We start from the raw sequence: 20,191 nt of genomic DNA on the forward strand, positions 1-20,191 counted from the left end.
GCATGGGGAATCCCCCCACCAAACCTCCCGGATTTTCCTCAACTGCTAATGTGACGTCACTTTACTTTTACGGGCTACTGTTTAGCTGGATAAATACAATTAACTTGAAATTGTTTTAAATTGTCAGAGGATATAGCATTCAAATAGATAATATCGAATAAAATATGGGGGTGACAGGAAATCACCGAATGTATGAGGAACATTTATAATGTCGTCATGGGGACGAATTTTGTCCTTCCACGAGGACTATGTTATGCATATCTACATGTAAACTGCCTATCACACATGTTTTTAGATACCTCTAAAACACTCAAAATTTCAACAACAACAAAAAGTTAAATTGACCGGAATTTATTTATTTATTGGATTATTTTTAAATGCCATTCTCAAATTTTCCACTTGTGCAATGGTTATCAGTTTTATGGGTGTAGGAGGACACCGTATATGTCCACACACCTAACCATTTCACGTCGTAATATTACTGAAACCGCAGCCAATTATTCATTGAGAGATTGAGGCACTAGCCCTATTAACAACTAGATCCCGTTCCTCTCCCTTACGACAGAATGATGAGTATCAAATAAAAATTGTGAGTCAGCAAACCACGTTTTGTCTTACGCGAAAACAATATGACTGGATATAATATCCAGATATAATAAAATTTAAAAAAAGAACTTCTTCAGAACCGCCTAACTATTTGCGTTAAAATGAAATGACCAAAGGGGTTAATAAGTTTTAAAATTGTCTTGAACTTGGTTGAAAACTGTAGAAAGTCGCCATACTATAGTTTTTGATTAAAATTAATTTGCAAAACGCAGTAATGACGAATTTTGTCCCACTTTAGGGTCCACTGGAGACTTTCCCCCTTTCTGGTTTTGGGACAGTCGTGGGATGGAATGACACGTACTTTTATTTCTCCCTTTTTTTCAACGTAATGTCTTGACATTTTATACACATGTGGCTGCATACTTTTAACGGATACACAATCGATTCTGATTGGCTGGTGTGAGAGATAGCATGTCCAAGCTATGTCTAGCCTCGGCTGAATTATAGGTATGGCAGATTTGTTCTAACGTGACCAAACCTGTTTAACCCAGTTTAACCCAGGCAACCCTACCCTTACTGTCAGCCAATCTAAGCTTTAAAAATGCTCTCAAGAATTGTTGATATGTTATCTATTTTTAAAGATATTAGTAAAAGAATATAAATTTTTAAATTTTGAAAGTTTTAACTTTAAGTAATCCTTTAGAAGTATCTATATGATGAATATTAAAAATCTGTGCCACAGATTTTTTAGTTTAAACATTAAAATATGCACTTAAACAATAAAATTTTGACAATATATCAAATGACACAAGAGATACGAGTCCAAGCTCTGTGTTCAGTTGAACAGAAACTTGTTTTATTTCCCCGCTCTCCCTGTTCTTGGGGCCCTTGGGGATAATAAGCTGTCGACGACGCCCATGTGGTCATTTGGCCGATTCGGTGAAGACCGCATGTCTTTCACCAGTGTGGTGTGGCATATCTGTAAAATACGCTTACGGGGAAAGTTCGTTTCTAACTAACTAAATTTACGACGTTAAACCCCAAGCACTCACTCTAACTAAATTCCTGAAGGTTTACGCCTGCATGGTGCTCCGGTTTCCTCTTCCCACAAAACTTATCACTATCGTATAAAGCAAAAAACAACTCTTGTGTGTATGTCGTACTTAAACAAACAAACTAACTAACTAACACAACTAACTACTAATAAATAAATAATTAGCTAACTAACTAGCTAACTAACGGAGCAACTTTCTGCGTGATACCATACACTATGACGTTTAGAAATGCCTAACCCTGCTCAATTCAGCGAGATTTAACACATTAGGATATAACTAACCCTGCCCATTCAGCGAGATTTGACCACATCAGGATATAATTAATGCTAAACATAATATGTCCAAGCCTGCTAAAACTAATCAGTAATTTTACAATTGTCTGATAAATCTATACCTTGTTGTCTTCATTTTATCTCCGGGTTAGTCCGTCTCAAATATAGGCCTGTATGTATATATAGCCTATACAAATATGCGTTTTACAGCGTATACAATACTTCCTTATACTGTCATTATAATTGTCACTATAATTATAAGCACTATAACTGTATATATAGTGGAGACAATAACAAGTGCATTTATCTGGTTGAGACAATGACAGGTGTATTTATCTAGATGACACAATGACAAATGTATTTATCTAGTTGAGACGATGACAGGTGTATTCATCTTGTTGGGACATGCAATGACAGGTGTATTTATCTGCTTGAGACAATGACAAGTGTGTTTGACAGGTGTATTTATCTAGTCAAGAACGTGACAGGTGTATTTATCTAGCTGAGGCAGGTGTATTTATCTAGTGGAGAACGTGACAAGTGTGTATATCTAGTGGAGACAATGACAGGTGTATTTATCTAGTTGAGACAATGACATGTATTTATCTAGTTGAGACAATGACAGATGTATTTATCTGCTTGAGACAATCACAGATGTATTTATCTAGTTGAGATATGCAATGACAGGTGTATTTTTTCTTGTTGAGACATGGAATGAGAGGTGTATTCATTTAGTTGAGACATGCAGTGGCAGGTGTATTTATCTTGTTGAGACATGCAATGACATTTGTATTTTTCTGGTTGAAACATGCAATGACAGGTGTTTTTATCGAGTTGAGACAATGACAGGTGTATTTGTCTAGTTGAGACAGTTATAGGTGTATTTATCTAGTGGAGAACGTGACAGGTATATTTATCTAGCTGAGACATTGACCGGTGTATTTATCTAGTTGAGACAGTGACAGGTGTATGTATCTAGTTGAGACAATGCCAGGTGTATGTATCTAGTTGAGACAATGCCAGGTTTATGTATACATCTAGTTGAGACAATGACAGGTGTATGTATCTAGCTGAGACAATGCCAGGTGTATGTATCTAGTTGAGACAATGACAGGTGTATGTATCTAGTTGAGACAATGACAGGTGTATGTATCTAGCTGAGACAATAACTAATCGCTGAGACAATGACAATGCATGGTGTCATTCAGCTAAAAAGACAGGCCTTTTCTCTTCCCTCTCATGTCCCGTTAAAGCGATTGACAATAACGAAGGGGTGCTAAGTGTTATATTTTATCATGGGTTATTCGTGGGACTGCTGATTCTCCAGCTTTCAGTTGATTTTATAAATTTACAACTGAAAATAGGTCACGGGTTAAAATAAACAGATTATAAACTTTGGTCTGTGAGGGTTTTTTAAGCACCAACATTGGGAACAAGACTTTATTTTCACAAATCTCGGATTGGTGTTGAGCATTTTGAAAAATCATTTTGTAAATCTATAAAAAAAAGAGGCCAATGTTTAAATCTTCAAAACCAGGTTTTACATACATTTCAGTTGTATTAGCCCCTGATTTAAAGCTTTAAAAATGACCCTTATTTTCAAACCTTTTAAAATGACAGCTTCACTTCTGGAATTTTATACAATTTTATTTGTATAATTTGTATGATTATTTTATATAATCAGTCTCAAGCTTCAAAAATACGAAATAATGAGCACAAATAACGTGACGTCGTAGAATACAATTTATTTCCTCAGCAGTATAAACAGAGTTAAACGTGGAGATCGTCTAAACTCATCTCCATATTGTCTGCAGATCGTCAGGTAATCCAAGACAGTTGGCGTTCAGCGAGACTACTCTCGCATGGGCGCGGTCAAAGTTTGTTTAACTTTAGCAGTCTCAAAATGTAGTTTGAAGGGTTAACACAGGCGTTTACGAGAAGACAGGTGTATTTATATACTTCGTGTATTCAGTCTACGATGCATGTTAGACCGTATATGAACGCCATTAATCGGTGTGCGACTTTCTTGAACGGTGCCTGACCACATCGCGTGGTTCCTCTGTGAAGCAGTCTAAGGCATAACCATTTCGACACAACGGAAGTGACAATGACAGCATAACTGAAATTAAGAAGTTTTGACTTCCGTATAATACTTTTGACAGAAATATCAGACAGCTTGTGACTCGTCAGAATCTTAGTGGGTTGTCAAAATGGCCTCCTGAGGACGGCTATTTTGGACGAAGGACTAGTATACCAGACTAAAGTCGTCGTTGTTGTGGTTATTGTTGTTGTTGGAAGAGTGACTGTCTGCAAAGGAATTTCTTGGAAGAGATCTTTCTAATACCATTTGGCACACGTCGAGACGGGTGAGTCCATTTAACCAGTGGTGCTACTGTATAATAATGAAGAAAGTCCATGAAGAATGAGAGCTTAAAGTTTCCCTTGGTCAGTAACTGAGTAAGGCGCCGTCACCGGGTGAAGGAGGGGCACAACAACAACAACATAAGTGTTGACTATCCTATTTTAAGTGGCTGAGTTTTTTGTCATTGTACGTATGTCATTGTACGTATGTCTTAGTTCGAAATATTCATTATTTCCGGTAGAAGACATATCTGTCATCGTTTTGAAAACAAATACTAATCTGTTATGATAATGGGAAGGACATGGGCCTATGATCTGACGATGTACTGATGAACCAAGCAGTACAGAGCAGCACTCATACCTGGCAGAAATCAGACAGGACTGAGTAGCCTGTTATGGCAGTCACGTGACATGGTGATTCCCGTGAGAAAAACATAGCAGACATAACTTGTAGATACCAGATGAAGCAACTCTGTTAGAACTATCAGCAGTACAACTTTACAAGCTCGGTCATTTGTGAACGTCTTCGGCCCTCAATAAAATCCGTGTACACAAGACTTTGTTCACCCAAGATGAAGACCCTGCCAGTGATAACACATGGATGGATTCTAACTGAGAAAATGTTAGTAAGGAAACGCTACATAGGTTCTAAGTGCAGATAGGAAAATACCCAGCGTTTTGGGAAGGGACCTCAGTTAGATGTTGTATCATTAGCATACAATGTTTTATTCATGAGGCTATAGTTTTTACTGATTTCTCATTGTTTAAAAACATGGTGAGTTGTTTTATTTACAAATATACTATAAAATCATTCATTTTGCTATATTCTGTAACATATCATGCAATGAATTCATGTTATAAGCGGAATCCTTTCTGTTTCTTGTAGAAACCTCAGGATTTGAACTTCCATCAGACAGTATTTTTGATCTGTAGTCCATAGTCTGTATAGCACTGGAACATTTAATTTATTAGACACATGTGATATGTGTGTGTTACTTCTTTTTGTTGGAAGTTGTTGAAAATAGACTTCAACATTACATTTTATTGAGCCAGGAGCCTGTCATCAATTCAGCCACTGTGAGTTCAAGTCCAGCTCATGCTGGCTATCTCTCCAGCTGTACAGGTCTTCCAGCAACCTGCAGATGATTGTGGGTTTCCTCTGGGCTTTGCTCGGTTTCCTCCAGCCAGTATGCTTGTCGCCAACGAATAAGTGAAATATTCTTGAGTGCAGTATAGAGCACAAATCAAATGATAATAAATCAAATAATTTTTGTTGAATCAAGCTGTTGCTAGTACTATGTTTTAAAGATCCAATAATGGTCATTTGACCTGTATTTAAGGATTTGGTAATTGAATTTGTAGGTTTTCCTCTGTGTCTTTGCAGGGAAATGCAGGATATGCGAGATGCCCTCCCTGGGGCAGATGTCATGCCGGTCACAGGGTTGTGCATTGTAGCTGACCCATCTAACTGCCCTCCAGGTCATACTCTGGTAAGTCAGTCAGCTGGTAATGGATACTGATGCAATGGTTGACTGATAGACTGATAAAGTTGTCGGTGAGTTCTTCCTTTAAGGAGTGTTCCTAACAAATGTATCCAGTAAATGTTAAAAATTTGGCATTTAAAACACAGATTGACTGATTAATTATGTTTTTTCGTAATTCTAAGTCTCTATTGTACTTAATTATTCCTAGGGTTTTATTTCAGTAAATCATGTAATAAATGAATTAGAGTTTTACATTATCTGTACAAAATCTAGGGGGCATGCAAAGAAAAAAAAATGTATATAAAATTTATTTATTGAAAGCAATCTTTGTACCAAATGTGTTTTAACTGAGGCCATCATTAAAAATATGTTTGTTGAGGGTAAAGGTAATATGACCAACACTCCAGAGCATTCTAATATGTGTACATTGCTGTAGATTGACAAGACCTATGACAGACGTGAAGATGCTGACTTATGGAAAGACAGGTTTTTTGGAAGACGGATCACCAGGTACATGTGTATGGAGAACTCTAGTCCTACTACGGTAAGTCAGGCACTAATTAGCAATCGAAAAGCCATAATTACCAATGTGGTTGCCGCGAGTTCAAATCCAGCTCATGCTGGCTTCCTCTCTGGCCGCAGGTGGGAAGATCTGCCAGCAACCTGTGGAGGGTTGTGGGTGTCCCCAGAGCTCTGCTTGGTTTTCCTCCCACCATAAAGCTGGCCGCCATCATATATGTGAAATATTCTTGAGTGCAGTGTAAAACACAAATGAATCAAATAAATAAATACAGGCTATAATCAGATGACCCCTTCTTCATTCACTTTCTCCCTGCTCTCACTATTCAGGGGGCAAAGATGAGAACAAGCCGCCGAAAAAGGCTTAGTCTAACTTCTGTTGAAAACCACTAGTCTTGCTCCAGTGTGGCATGTAACCTTATAGAGTAGGTTATACGTAGGAAAGGCCATTGATTCACCTGGGCACATTGGTTTCCTCCACCTACCAGTATGGCATGTAACCCTATACAGTAGGTTATACGTAGGAAAGGCAATTGATTGGCCTGGGCACATTAGTTTCCTCCACCTGCTAGTATGGCATGTAACCCTATGCGGTAGGTTATACGTAGGAAAGGCCATTGATTCACCTGGGCACATTGGTTTCCTCCACCTACCAGTATGGCATTTAACCCTATACAGTAGGTTATACGAAGGAAAGGCAATTGATTGGCCTGGGCACATTGGTTTCCTCCACCTGCTAGTATGGCATGTAACCCTATGCGGTAGGTTATACGTAGGAAAGGCCATTGATTCACTTGGGGCACTTTGGTTTCCTCCACCTACCAGTATGGCATGTAACCCTAATCAGTAGGTTATACGTAGGAAAGGCTGTTGATTCACCTGGGCCCTTTGGTTTCCTCCACCTACCAGTATGGCATGTAACCCTATACTGTAGGTATAGTAGGAAAGGCCATTGATTCACTTGGGCACTTTGGTTTCCTCCACCTACCAGTATGGCATGTAACCCTATACAGTAGGTTATATGTAGGAAAGGCCATTGATTCACCTGGGCACATTGGTTTCCTTCACCTACCAGTATGGCATGTAACCCTATACAGAAGGTTATACGTAGGAAAGGCCATTGATTCACCTGGGCACATTGGTTTCCTCCACCTACCAGAATGGCATGTAACCCTATACAGAAGGTTATACGTAGGAAAGGCCTTTGATTCACCTGGGCACATTGGTTTCCTCCACCTACCAGTATGGCATGTAACCTTATATGATAGGGTATATGTAGGAAAGGCCATTGATTCAGCTTCGCACTTTGGTTTCCTCCATTTACCATAAAACTAACTGCCATGGCATATTGAAATGTTAGTAGGAAAGTTGCAAGTAACTTGGTTGAATTGGTCGATTTCAGGGCTTCACAAAAGTATAATTTTATAAGTCAGCACCGAATACTGCCTTCAGAGTATACTTGAGTAAACATTTTGCAAACATGTAAAAAGGTTGAAGAATTACAGAAAGTGATAAATTCTTCAGTTTGGTGTTTGACATCAATGAGAATAATATTGATTTATTTATTCAGCATCAGCATGGATATGGTTTATGCAGTTTTCAATGATAATATGCACATTGATTGAAACATTTAGCTTCAAGTCTTGTTTTAGTACGGTTTTGTTTGCTGTTACATTGAGGGGAATGTTTGAATTTTGCTTTTTTCTTTGTGTCTTCAGGAGAAGGATATTTTGGTAGACATCACTGTTATCAATGAAAAGGATCCCGTACCGGCTGGCTATGCTTGTCAAGAATATACCCAAGACACCCGTGAGTTCATGCAAGTCACTTTACTGGGCTGGAAATGGAAAGTGTGAAGCCGTTGTGTTAGAGAAAAAAAAAAAGACAACACTAGGCCAAATGTAAAAACATGTATGTTCATAATAAAGTAGCCCACGTATGCTTAAAAAGCATAATTTTTATATTTTTGTTATCTTGCATAAACGGAGATGTCTCAGTTCAAAGTTAAGCAAGCAAGAACGATCAAAAATAAAAAAAGCACAGCCATGTTGTCAGTTTTAGCCAATCATGCACAAGCTATTTCTGTCACCCAATGACACAGCTGTTTCCACTTACATCACCCAAAGTCCATTTTGCTTTTCATTCATGTACAAGTGGTCACAAGATACAGTGGTTCAGATTGTTTTGACACAAGTTCTTTGCTGGTTTGGAAACCCAAAATGCAAAGTGTTTAGTGATGTTCTGAATCATTTTCATCAAATAACACACCGGCCCGGATAGCACAGTTGGTAGAGCGTCCACTTCGGGACTGGTAGATCCAGGATCAATCCTTGATCGAGTCACACCTAAGACTTTAAAAGAGGAATTTGTAACTTTCTCGCTTGGCGTTCAGCATGAAGGGGATAGTGCAACGACTGGTTGACCCGTATCAGTATAATGGCTTGGGCGGGGCGGCTTACTTGCCTTCGGTAAGTCGTCTCAGTGAAGCAGCACTAAATAAAAGAGCGGTGGAAATCCGTCCTGCAACAAGGAGGCACATTACACGTACATGCACCCTACTGATTCATTCGTTGTCATATGACTGAAAAATTGTTGAGTACGATGTTAAACCCCAAGCACTCACTCACTCACTCACTCATCAAATAACAACAACGACATAACAACATGGAAGTCCGTTATCTCAAGCTCAAGTTCAAAATGTAATTTGTAGGTCCAAGTGGAACACACAGGAATTCAGTCCATGCAAACTAGTTTAACTTAGGGTTGGACTCAAATTGCCAAGTTCGTGTAGTTCTCAGTCAGTGATTTAAATGCAGATAGACATATTTAGATATACAAGTACATGTACACTTGCACTTTACCTGAAAGCAGTGATTGGCAATTTATTTCTGAAGACCAGTCAACCAGGTTGCTAGCAAAGCCTGTCCCGAATGTCCCTCAAATTGCTCTACTTGCCAAACTATTTCCAAGATTTATTTATTTATTTATTTGATTGGTGCTTTACGTCATACTTATTTTCAAGAAATCCAGGACACGGCCGGCCACAGGGGCTGTCAATCTGGCAATCTTTTTCCAAGAAATCAGTTCATTAGGTTAAAGTAATAATAACTGTATAGTGATTATAAAGGTTAAGGTTAATTTTTTTGAACTAATACCAGTGAAATGAAATGTGGGGCATATTTGCTGTCTTGTAATGACAATGAGAGTTAATGCACGCATTTCATCAGCACTCAGGATTTTTCAAAACTGATATCAGAATCCAGGGTCATTATAGCAGGAAGCCAGGTATAGGGGACTATACATTAACTTTAGTGACTTTATCACATATTTGTCTCTGACCTGGTTTACCTGACAGGTGAGAAAGCTATGAAGAAGAAGCAGCTGTGCCTACGGTGGATGAACATTTCGCTGACCCAGGATGCTATATCTGAGATCATGTTGATGAGCCGCGGGAGGCGCACGCCTGCCGGTTTCACACTGGTAGGGTAAGTTGTCTTTATAGGCCTGACGGTCTTTATGGGTGTGACAGTCTTTATAGGCGAGAATCTTTATGGGCATGATGGTCTTAATAGGTGTGGCAGTGTCTATGGATGTGACAGTCTTTATAGACATCATGGTCCTTATGGCATGACAGTCTTCATTGGCATGACGATTTTTATAGGCATGACAGTCTTGATAGGCGTGACAGTCTTTATAGACATGCCAGTCTTTATAGGCGTAACGGTCTTTATAGGTCAGAGTCTTTACTGGAGTGATAGTCTTTATAAGCGAGAGTCTTTATAGGCGAGAGTCTTTATTGGTGTGACGGTCTTTTATAGGTGTGACAGTCCTTATACACATGATGGTCTTTATAAGTGTGACGCTGTTTATAAGCATGACGGTCCTCTATAGACATGATGATCTTTATAGCCTTGATGGTCTTTATAGGCTTGATGGTATTTATAGGCTTGATGGTCTTTAAAGGCATAACGTCTTTATAGGCGAGTCTTTATTGGCGTGACAGTCTTTATGGGCTTGATGGTCTTCAAAGGCGTGACGGTTTCTAAAGACATAACAGTCTTTATAGACATGACGGTCTTTATGGGTGCGACAGCCCTTACAGGCGTGACGATCTCTATTCGCATGATGGTCTGCCAAGCCAAAAACAGAGCTACCTCTTAGGAAAAGACTGCTTAAAAATGAAGTGAGCATAAAGGTAGTCGCCATTGATAACTGTCTCTTAAAGTAGAACCCCAGCACTGGACCTTCCGAACTGTACATAAATGCTTTTATGTTCACTTGATCGATTGTGATCACTTAAAATGTCAAAAACGGTAGAATTTATTGATCAAAGAGCAGAATCTACTCCATCACGATTGAGCCATGGTTAACCTTGTGACGGCTCGGCTCCAAAAAGACCACAAAGAGAAAATTTGAACCAGACCTCATTAAAAACACCCTTTGATTACGGAGGATTCTGACATGCCTATTAAAACATTCTGCCCTCCAACCCACCCACCCCCCACCCCCCATATATACACACACACACACCCAAAAGCCAAGACAAAAGAAAAGAAGACCAGAAGTTGTTTCGTTACTTGCTTGTTTGAAACATCAGGCTGTGACATCAACTGTAGGAAGATGTTATCCTTTGCCCTACATCGACCACCTCGCCTACAGGCCGCTGTGCGCGCGTGATATCCCACACCATGCCGTGCCTAGAAGCCTGTAATGGGAACTCAAACTCACTTTAAATCAACCTTTCTAGGTGTTACCAATCGCTGTTTCTATTCATTAGAATTCAAGCTTTATTTATTTTTCCCTATGATACTTTTTTCAAACCTGAAAGATTGGCTCGATTGTTACTTTAACTGGCATTGAGCGACAGACTGTTCTTGTCACTGCAACTTGCATTCAGCTGGCCCAGACGCATGGATCCTCGTGTCCCAACCAATAGGCCTATTGCTCGCTATAAATGTTTATAGTCTGTGGACTGATAAACTGCATCAAATTCTCCAGATGAGAGCACGTTTGCACCATCTACGGTGGCCGGAAAGTTGAACGAAAATCATCATATCACCCAGTCGCTATGCTTAACACTCTTTTCCAGGATCTAATAAAACTCTTTCAAAGTATTTCTTATAAAACTGATTCAGTTGTGTGATTTTCAGGGTGCTAATTGAGAGGTGTAAACAGAGGTAATTACAGATTTAGTCGTACGATAGCTTCAGGAAAAGCACAAAGTGGGTGGGCCTAATGCATAGATTTTTGAGTGCTTTGTAGGGCCTTTCAATGCATAATCCCAGCAGGTCTTACTGGCGTTACATCACCTGACCAGGGCTCCATGGCCGGCAAGAAGGGGAGACGCTCCAACTTTAATGAGTTTTTTTAAGTGGAAATAGTTAAAATAATATTTTTTTTCTCTCATCGTCTCTTTGCCTGTTTGCATTGCAACTTTGCCACTTTGCGTTGCTACTTCGCCCCTTCGTTGTGTCACAACTTCATCCCCATTGGCATCCCAACTTCGCCCCTTTGCAATGCAACTTTCTCCCTTCATATCGAAACATCGCCCCTTCACATCGCTACTTCGCCCCTTTCTCCTATCACAACTTTGCCCCATCACATCACAACTTCGGATTATCATCTCTTCGCCCCTTTGCATTGCCCCTTCACATCGCCCCTTTGCATCTCAACTTCACCCCTGCGTGTCATAGCCCTTGATGTTACTGAAGGCATTCTGTGGCCCTTACCATCCATCATATCATTGCATACATGAGTCATTCTTGAGCATGTCATTAAGAAGCAGTTAAATGAATAAATATGTAAATAAATAAGTGGAATTAATAACCACATGCTTACTAATTTACTGAATTTGTTAAAATGGCATTGAAAAGAATTTTTTCACTGTGTCAGAGAGCTGAACAGTTTATTGAAACATGCATAGAAAAGAATTGCTTTCTGCTTCAAAGAGCTGACCAGTTTACTGAAATGTGTTAAAATGACATGGAAAAGAATTACTTTCTACTTCAAAGAGCTGAGCAGTTCACTAACATTTGTTGAAATGACATTGAAAAGAATGGCTTACTGTTTCAGAGAGCTGAACAATTTACAGCTGTGCTTTAAAATGGGGCAAATAAGTCGTCCCTCTCCCACGGAGACTGTGGCTAACAGCTTGCCCCCCTCATACATGTCAAAACCCCCCACATACACCATGGATGCTCGACTGAACGGGTGAGTGCACAGTTTACCTCTCAGACATGCCTGGTTGTCACGATGTAGAAGCTGAAATTGGTACTGGTTATAAAGATTGTGAGAATCCTTTACCCTTGGCTGAAAGGAATCATTTGTGCAGCTTGTGAAAAAATTTTTTTAATGCACCTTTTATTAATTTTTTTTTAATGCACCTTTTTTGCTGATGAAAGTTGGACCTAACAATTTGAAATTTAACAGTTTCATAAAGTGTAATTTTCAGCCTGAAAAATGTTCTCTTGTGCAAAATGAATTTCTGGATGGGTAGATTTTAATATGCTGTATGACGTTTTGACATTCCTGGGGGGTTTTGTTGTCTTTAGTCCTCCAGCCACTCAGCTCCCATATGGCGTCACTCCTAACCATAGCAATACCACGTCTTCGACACTCCAAAGGTCCCCACCGGGTGACAGACATTTGCTAAATCGTAAGTTGTCCTCAACTCTCAGCTGTTTGTATGTGTTGTACGTATATGTTGGAGAAGAAAAATAGGGTAACACAAAGTGTTAGGGTCATGCTTGCAGCATTTGTCTTACTAACATTTGTTGATTGATTTGATTGGTGTTTTATGTCACACTCAAGAATATTTCACTTATACGACGGCAGCCAGCATTATGGTGGAAGGAAACCGGGCAGAGCCTGGTGGAAACCCACGACCATCCGCAGACCTTCCCACGTACGGCTAGATATTTTGATTGTAACTTTGCATCACCTTTCAAATAAATAAATAAATACAACAGCAGCTTGTGTGAGCTTGACAGAGGGGTTTTCTCGGTTTTGTAGACACGTAGGTGTGTGAGTTGTAATTTAAATGAAAGATTCTCGTGTACAGCATGATGCCTGAAGGGTCTCCCACTGAAGGATGATAAACAACTGCTGATATGTGAGGGACAAGTTTTGCACCTGTGATAACTACGTTGTGTGGTAGCTATGTCTCATCAGCTGAGCATATGATGTCACTGTAGCTCCAGGTGTGGATTAAATACAAAGGGGAAATGCAGGAAAAGTTCGTGAAAGATCTACAAAATTGATTCTCTGCCTATAATCGTCTTAGTAAATGACAAGTTATCTTTGTTCTCGCCACAGCTTTAGCAGGAATACCTTGGCAGCTCAACCCCAAGCTAACTGCAGACACTAGCTTTAGAAATGTAAGTACAAATGTATTCTTGCATATCAGAAAGGTGGCTATGGCATTCACCCATGAACTGGCACACTTTTTACCCAACATTTTCAAACTCTTAAAATACTGTTAGAATAATAATGTCTTCAAATTCTTCTTTGATTTGTTAACTGCATGCCACTGAGCTGTACATCTTTAATAGCCGCTATTTCTGATTATGGTTAAACAACACAATTAAATAATTCGTAAATCACAAACCGAATAAATAAATGAACAACATCAAAATGTAAGCCCTGTGAGTCAATAAAGACCAACCCAGATTTTGACAAGGAAAAACTGCAAACTTACCAGTTAATTTTTATGTATTGCAAAGTTCGAATTTTACCTAAGAAATCCCATTTAATAATGCTAACACATTTAACTTTTTTTTCAGTTTGCTAGAAATTTTGTTAATGAATATTTTCTTTTTCTTTTTTAGGACACAATAACACAAATTTCTTTTAAATCATATGCGGATATTGAAAATCAGGTGAGTAATCAATGAATCTCTTTCATGGTAGAACTAAAGTACTGTAAAACTTGTGTAAAACCTCCAGTGCCCAGGGTCAAGAAAAACATTTAAATGTCAGGTTTTGACGAGGAGTTGGTGTGTGCAGTAACAGCAAGAAAGTGCCCCAGGAATAAATTTTACAGCGTTAGATGTAAATATAATAATGAAGTAACGTTACTAAAGTGATCTCGAGATTTGCGTATAGGACAACTGTGTTTCACCGACAGCTTAGAAATTTTCAAGTGACATTGTTGATTCTGTTTGATGGTTATAAAGGGCCACTCAGCTTGATTGTTGGTATGAAAAATGTCATTTTGAGGCCTTAATGTGCTTCTTAAAGTGAATTTTTACATTCCAAACATTAGTTGAAGTATAGCAGCTAGAAAATTCATGTAATACAACACAACATTTTGCACATTATACGCAAGTATGTATATTGTGAACGTGAAGAAAACTGAATTCTAGAGTTCGTCTGTAAGACTGCCCGGAAGTTGTACAAAGAAACATCATATAAGCACTATAGAAATACTGTAAATCTTCAACCTTTTCAACCACTAGAACACTTTTTATCGTGGAATTTATAATTTATTTTGAAAATGACAATAGAAATGATTTGTTGGTGTCAAGAAAGATGCAACTTCATAAAAGTGTGCAATTATTTCTCTACCCTACATGTGTCCTTTCAGAATGTTTCAGAATATTAGTTGCTGATGTGGTTGAAAAGGTTGAAGGATTAGGGTATTCAGACTCACTGGAAAAATGAAAATATAGAGATCCAACGAATAAGCTATCACTCACAGTGATTCCAAAATTTATACGACTTTTCGTGATTTTCCCCCAGATTCTGCCCATTTTCCTCTCGCCATATTGCTAGCCGCTGTTTTATAAGAGAAAAATTCTTGAGTACGGCTTAAAATATCAATCAAATAAATAAACAGATCATCACCGTGTCTGCACAAGTAAAGCATGTTCAGGTGAGGAAACTAACAATGAGGTGTCCAGGTCTCGTGACTAGTAGCCCTACACGTACATCTCTAAATATACCCATGAATGGAATCGAATTTCAAGGTATGACCACGCCAAACAAGGCATATAAATGCACAATGTACACTGTAGACGAACCGATTATTTGGGTTATGCCTATGTGGATGTCACCTCACACCTTTAACTGGTGAACAGCTGTCTGCTGAGAGTCCTCATTATGCAACGAATATGTATACAAATGTATTTCAGTTAAAAAATTTCACTGAGGAATATCTGTCATTCCCGTGTTCCATGTAATTCCAATTAAGTATGTCAGTCTACACGCGCTTTTTGTTTCTTTACAGTCAGAACTATCCTTCTATTGCAGAAGAGTTCCTTTTCCTGCGTTTTTATGTGGGGAACCTCTTATTAAACACAGAAAACATACTCCGTGCGAGGTTTGTGAAAACCACCGCGATTGACATATACCCCTTTTGAGTAACGCTGTATGAGAGTCTGGTATATCGGGATATATTTAACTTTACGATGGCAGTCAGCATTATGGTTAGAGGAAAGCCACGACCATCTGCAGGTTGTTGCAAGACCTTCGCACTTACGACTTGAGTGGAAGCCAGCATGAGCTGGACTCCTGGGTCATTACGCTGCGTTAGCGCGCTAACCAACTGATCCACGGAGCCCCCCCACCCACCCACCCCCACCCCCCCCAACTCCCGGTATACTGAGATACAGGACTTGTTTGATTTGTTATCAAATCTTGAGTTCGCACAACACCGTGACTGGTTTTATAAACAAAATGTTGCCAGCGACAGATAGCATTATTGTTTTGCCTTTCACTAGCAAAAATCATGCGATGGATGGGTAGACACATGAAAATTTTGAGTCCTGTGATTGTAAGTGGATTAGATCTACATGTAATTAAATCTGTATGACTAAAATTTCATCTCAGAGGACTCATATTTATGAACCTATGGGCGGAAGTTGACAGTCTTTCAAATTACACCAGAATGAATAGGAACTGTTTAGCTGCATTAGTCCTAATGCAGATGTGTAGGTGTCGAGTCACAGGGCGAAACTTATGGTCATTTACCGTTAACTGAATAAAAATAAAGTTTGATTTTTGCCAATATTATTTTGCTTTCTCGTTGCAGTATTCCTACAAGTTTACAACCGAGCACAGTGCAGCAGCTAGGATGCCCCCAGAGCTTAGCTGAAACGCTGGTTGTTACAGTCAGTTCAACAACAACAGTGACAAGAACAACAACAAGTGAATTCTGTCCAGTCAATTTATAGTGTACAAGCTGTAATATTGGATGTAAACTTGTGGATATGCGTTGCAAATGAATAAAAATAGAAAGTGTGACGTGCTACACAAAGGCATGAAACCAAGCTCTCCATCTGATGTATCTGTGTACATAAACCCATGCAAGAGTTTCCGTTTTCGAGGTAACAAAATACTGCCTTTGAAGGGGTCATGTCGCTTGGCATGCTTAGAGGAGAAGAAAATTTAATTATCACTCAAATACGATTGAAAAGAGTATGTATTTCTTCGCAGGTGCATGCCATAAAAAAATTCTGATATATACCTCAAGTTGATAAATTATAGGTAAAGTCAGCGCCAAAATCTGCTGTGGGCGACTCCATTGTGCCAAAGAACTAGTCCTGAAGTCTTCTATGTTAGAAGGAGAATTGCCGTCGGAAACCGCAGAAGTGCAGTGTGTACATTTCCGGTAGAACTCCTCTTCCCATAAGGAAGGGAACAGTACAGTTCTTTTTCCGCTTGACCATCGGGAAACCGGAATGTTGGACGAAGGTTCCGAGTTTACACGAACAAGCCGGCAGTTTTAATGACTCTCACTGGCTGAGTGGCAACACACCCCTGGCATAAAGTACAGGGTGTTAAAGATAAAGGATGCGATGGACTCCGCGATTTATACCAGCTTTGCCATTTTTAGGCTTTGCGTGTATGGCGAGGAAAAATCGCAAAATTATGCAGCAGGCACCACGAGATAGAATGTTATGTTTTCTAAGTTTTCTTCTCCTTTAAGGCAAATCCGTGCATCTTAGCAAGGGTGGGAATGTACTATAATGACTCTTATCTACAAAAGATGACTGTGAAGATTTCTTGACTTACCTTGCAAATCCACGATTATAAACATTTCATGAAGTAAGCCATGGATTATGGATAATGTTAATCGCAGTAAATCACCTGAAATATGATTCCATGTGATTTTTCACCAACTAACCCACCAGGTCTACTAAGTTAGCTGCCAAAAAAAAAAAAAAAAGAAAGAAAGAAAAAGAAACCAGTTGTACTGTTATGTCGAACTTAATTCTTGATTCTTTTTTCTTACCAACTGATCACCCAAGTTGCACTAAAACATCAAACACTATAGAGCAAAAAAAGTCACCTTTAACATTGTTGTAAGATCATAATTGGAAAGCCACGTTTTTGTGTTCATCGCTCTTGACCACAGTTTAAAGCCTAGGTATGAATTTCAATGGTCTCTTTTGGGGCAATAACATTGTTTCTTGTTAAAAGAATTCTTGAGTAATGTCCAATCAAATAAATCTAATCCAAGAAGGCGTTTGTCTTTATATTGATGGTACACTGGACAAAGTCTAGAGTAAAACTGTCTGCCAAAACAGAGCATTATAACTACTGCTCACAGTTGCTTTGTGGCTGTTCTGTGTGCCACTGTTTCATCAGTACAGGCAGATATCATCGTACAATGCAGTTCAATGCACAAAATGATCAAAATGAATGATAAATAATGTTGTGTGTGTATACAAGGTCTGAAAGTCTTAATAGCTTTGAAGTTCTTTCTTGGGGATGACATTTTATTGAGATCAGATGCTCATCATCCTGACATCAGATGATAGACAGTTAAAAGTTACTGTAAAAAGTGATAAATTGTAACATTGTAGAAGTTTTGCTCCAATCAAGTTGTGACGTAAAATTGGCTTGTAACCGTTATTGGCATCAAAGGGGAGACAATTGTGATGAGGTTTGTCTGATTAGGAGGAGAATTTGCCGGAACCAATGCTGTAAAGGAAAAGACGACTGAAAACTGAAGTATGCATGATGAGAACGCTCAAATCTATATCCAAGAGTACTTTTACTCGCTGATTAGTCCTGAGATTAATATTGATGGACTATCTTAATCCCAGGTATATTCTTGAGTACGGCGTAAAAAAACAATCAAATAAATTTATCCCAGGTTATTCTTTTTAAAACTGAATTAAATGCATTCAAATGTTTGAAGTCAAATGTTGGTTTCATGAACCATATTGCAGGATTCTATGATGTCACATCACCTTTTTCCTCATTGGTTTCACCAGCCTTGGTAATTTTTATGGATGCTATTTATGTATGTTTTTTTTTTACCTGTAAGTAAGAAGAGCTATTCCAGCTGTGTTTAGAGTGGGGAGACCTTCATGGACACCTGCTTTATAGTTCATAAAGTCCAGCATCCGGTTCAAACGGTTGAATAATGCATTTAATTTAAAAGAAAAAAACATAAAATTGTGAAAAAAAAGGGTAAAGGTATTTTTACGCATGGTTTTCAATTGTCGATCTGAAGGAACTTTCTTTATTTTTGGTTATCTTGCACTTTAATGATTTCTAACAGTTAGTGCCAACACATTACATGGTATGTATTATTAATACTTAATAATATCTTTTTTTTTTGCTTTCAAAAGAGATCTTTTTGTTGAAGAAGAAAAGTTTAAAACCAACATGAATGCTCTATGCGAATATATGAATATAAACTATTGTGGAAGACACATGTACATACATCTGTACTATCTTTTCTGCAACTGTTTGCTTGATACCTTTGTCATAGAAGTAGCACATTTTTTTTTTAAATAGTAATTTTTTTGCCTGTTTGACCATGATTTATGTACATGTAGGTGTCATTGATGTATTCAAGAATAAGAATAAACTTTTCTTCATAGTGAAGAGCTTCCTGCTATAATAATGGCTTTCGTGATCTGCTGTACCCTACAATTATTCTACATCTTAACAATATATACAGACAATGATTTAGGCTTTGTAATGTTGATTTTAATTCTGTGTTCTTTTCTGTTTATGGAAATTTTCTAGTTTGTATATGGCATACAGTATAATATACACTCAACAAAAGTATAAACCCAAAAACCAAAAATAACCTGCTATTTCTGACCACTCTGTTTTCACGCTGCCATAACTCCTGGATTATTGCCCTAAAATGTGAAAATCTGGTGGAAATTGAAGCCCCAATTGATAATGAATATTTACCCAAATTGTTGAGTTAACATCCTATTTAATACTGAGAGAAAACAATAAAAAGTTTGCTTGATGCGTTTATATTTTTGTTGAGTATAATATCTGTAGTATGTGGTATTCATTTAAGCTCTTTGGAGTATTTTGGTTTTAAGATTGAAATGCTCTTGTTAGTGAGTATGATGTATTTTAGATTGAAGTGTATTTCAGAGTATGTTGATATTTCAGATATGTCAGCTAAATATACATGTAGGTGTTTTTTCCATGATTCATGGGTTCAAATCTGACTTGTGACCATTTGTTTTCTATGTAAGTAGATCAGCTGACTGATACTAGCAGCCACATATATGTTTCATGTAACTAATTAGACCTGGCACTTTGTGTTAATTTTAAAACTTGGAAAACTAAACATTAGAATCTACAACAGATCCACATTGTGGTGTTCTTTGTTTTTTATTTAAAGCTCTAGTCACTTTCCTGTCTGACTGTTTTATATGCCCTCTTCGCCTTAAACGAAAAAATTAAATCTTCATGTAAATACATGGAAGTGTTTTATGTTGATTTTTGTTGTTGTTGGTGGTGTTATTGTCTCGTATAGAGTAAACATATTGCAACCGTAGGCAAACTGTTGCATAAGGGTTATCTTGCCGAGCCATGGACATGACTGTTCATTTTTTGTGTGTGTGTGTGTGTGAATTTTGTTACCATTATACTTTAACATGACCATGATAGCCTCGCCATTAAGCTTTAGCCAACGATATGAAAGCTTTAGCCAACGATATGAAAGCTTTGCCAACCGTCAGTAAAAAGG

General features: G+C 38.3%; 1 protein-coding gene across 1 annotated transcript; it reads left to right on the forward strand.

The window, feature by feature from the left end:
- The first annotated feature begins 3,961 nt into the window (after positions 1-3,961).
- On the forward strand, positions 3,962-19,916 carry LOC135480176 (multivesicular body subunit 12B-like). Its single transcript, XM_064759942.1, has 10 exons — positions 3,962-4,239; positions 5,619-5,724; positions 6,155-6,262; positions 7,956-8,046; positions 9,593-9,722; positions 12,310-12,447; positions 12,789-12,892; positions 13,552-13,613; positions 14,064-14,114; positions 16,268-19,916. The coding sequence occupies exons 2-10, from the start codon at positions 5,623-5,625 to the stop codon at positions 16,328-16,330; spliced, it is 849 nt and encodes a 282-aa protein (XP_064616012.1). The 5' UTR covers positions 3,962-4,239; positions 5,619-5,622; the 3' UTR covers positions 16,331-19,916.
- Positions 19,917-20,191: the final 275 nt, after the last annotated feature.

This window comes from Liolophura sinensis, chromosome 13 (assembly GCF_032854445.1).
Source record: "Liolophura sinensis isolate JHLJ2023 chromosome 13, CUHK_Ljap_v2, whole genome shotgun sequence".
NCBI lineage: Eukaryota > Metazoa > Mollusca > Polyplacophora > Chitonida > Chitonidae > Liolophura > Liolophura sinensis.

What these genes read in the sequence shown, in the direction of transcription:
- LOC135480176 (XM_064759942.1), top strand. Translation starts at nt 5,623, where the DNA reads ATGCAGGATATGCGAGATGCCCTCCCTGGGGCAGATGTCATGCCGGTC. An exon ending in TGACAGACATTTGCTAAATC is followed by an intron (nt 12,893 to 13,551) that starts GTAAGTTGTCCT and finishes TTCTCGCCACAG; the next exon opens with CTTTAGCAGGAATACCTTGG. An exon ending in ATGCGGATATTGAAAATCAG is followed by an intron (nt 14,115 to 16,267) that starts GTGAGTAATCAA and finishes TTCTCGTTGCAG; the next exon opens with TATTCCTACAAGTTTACAAC.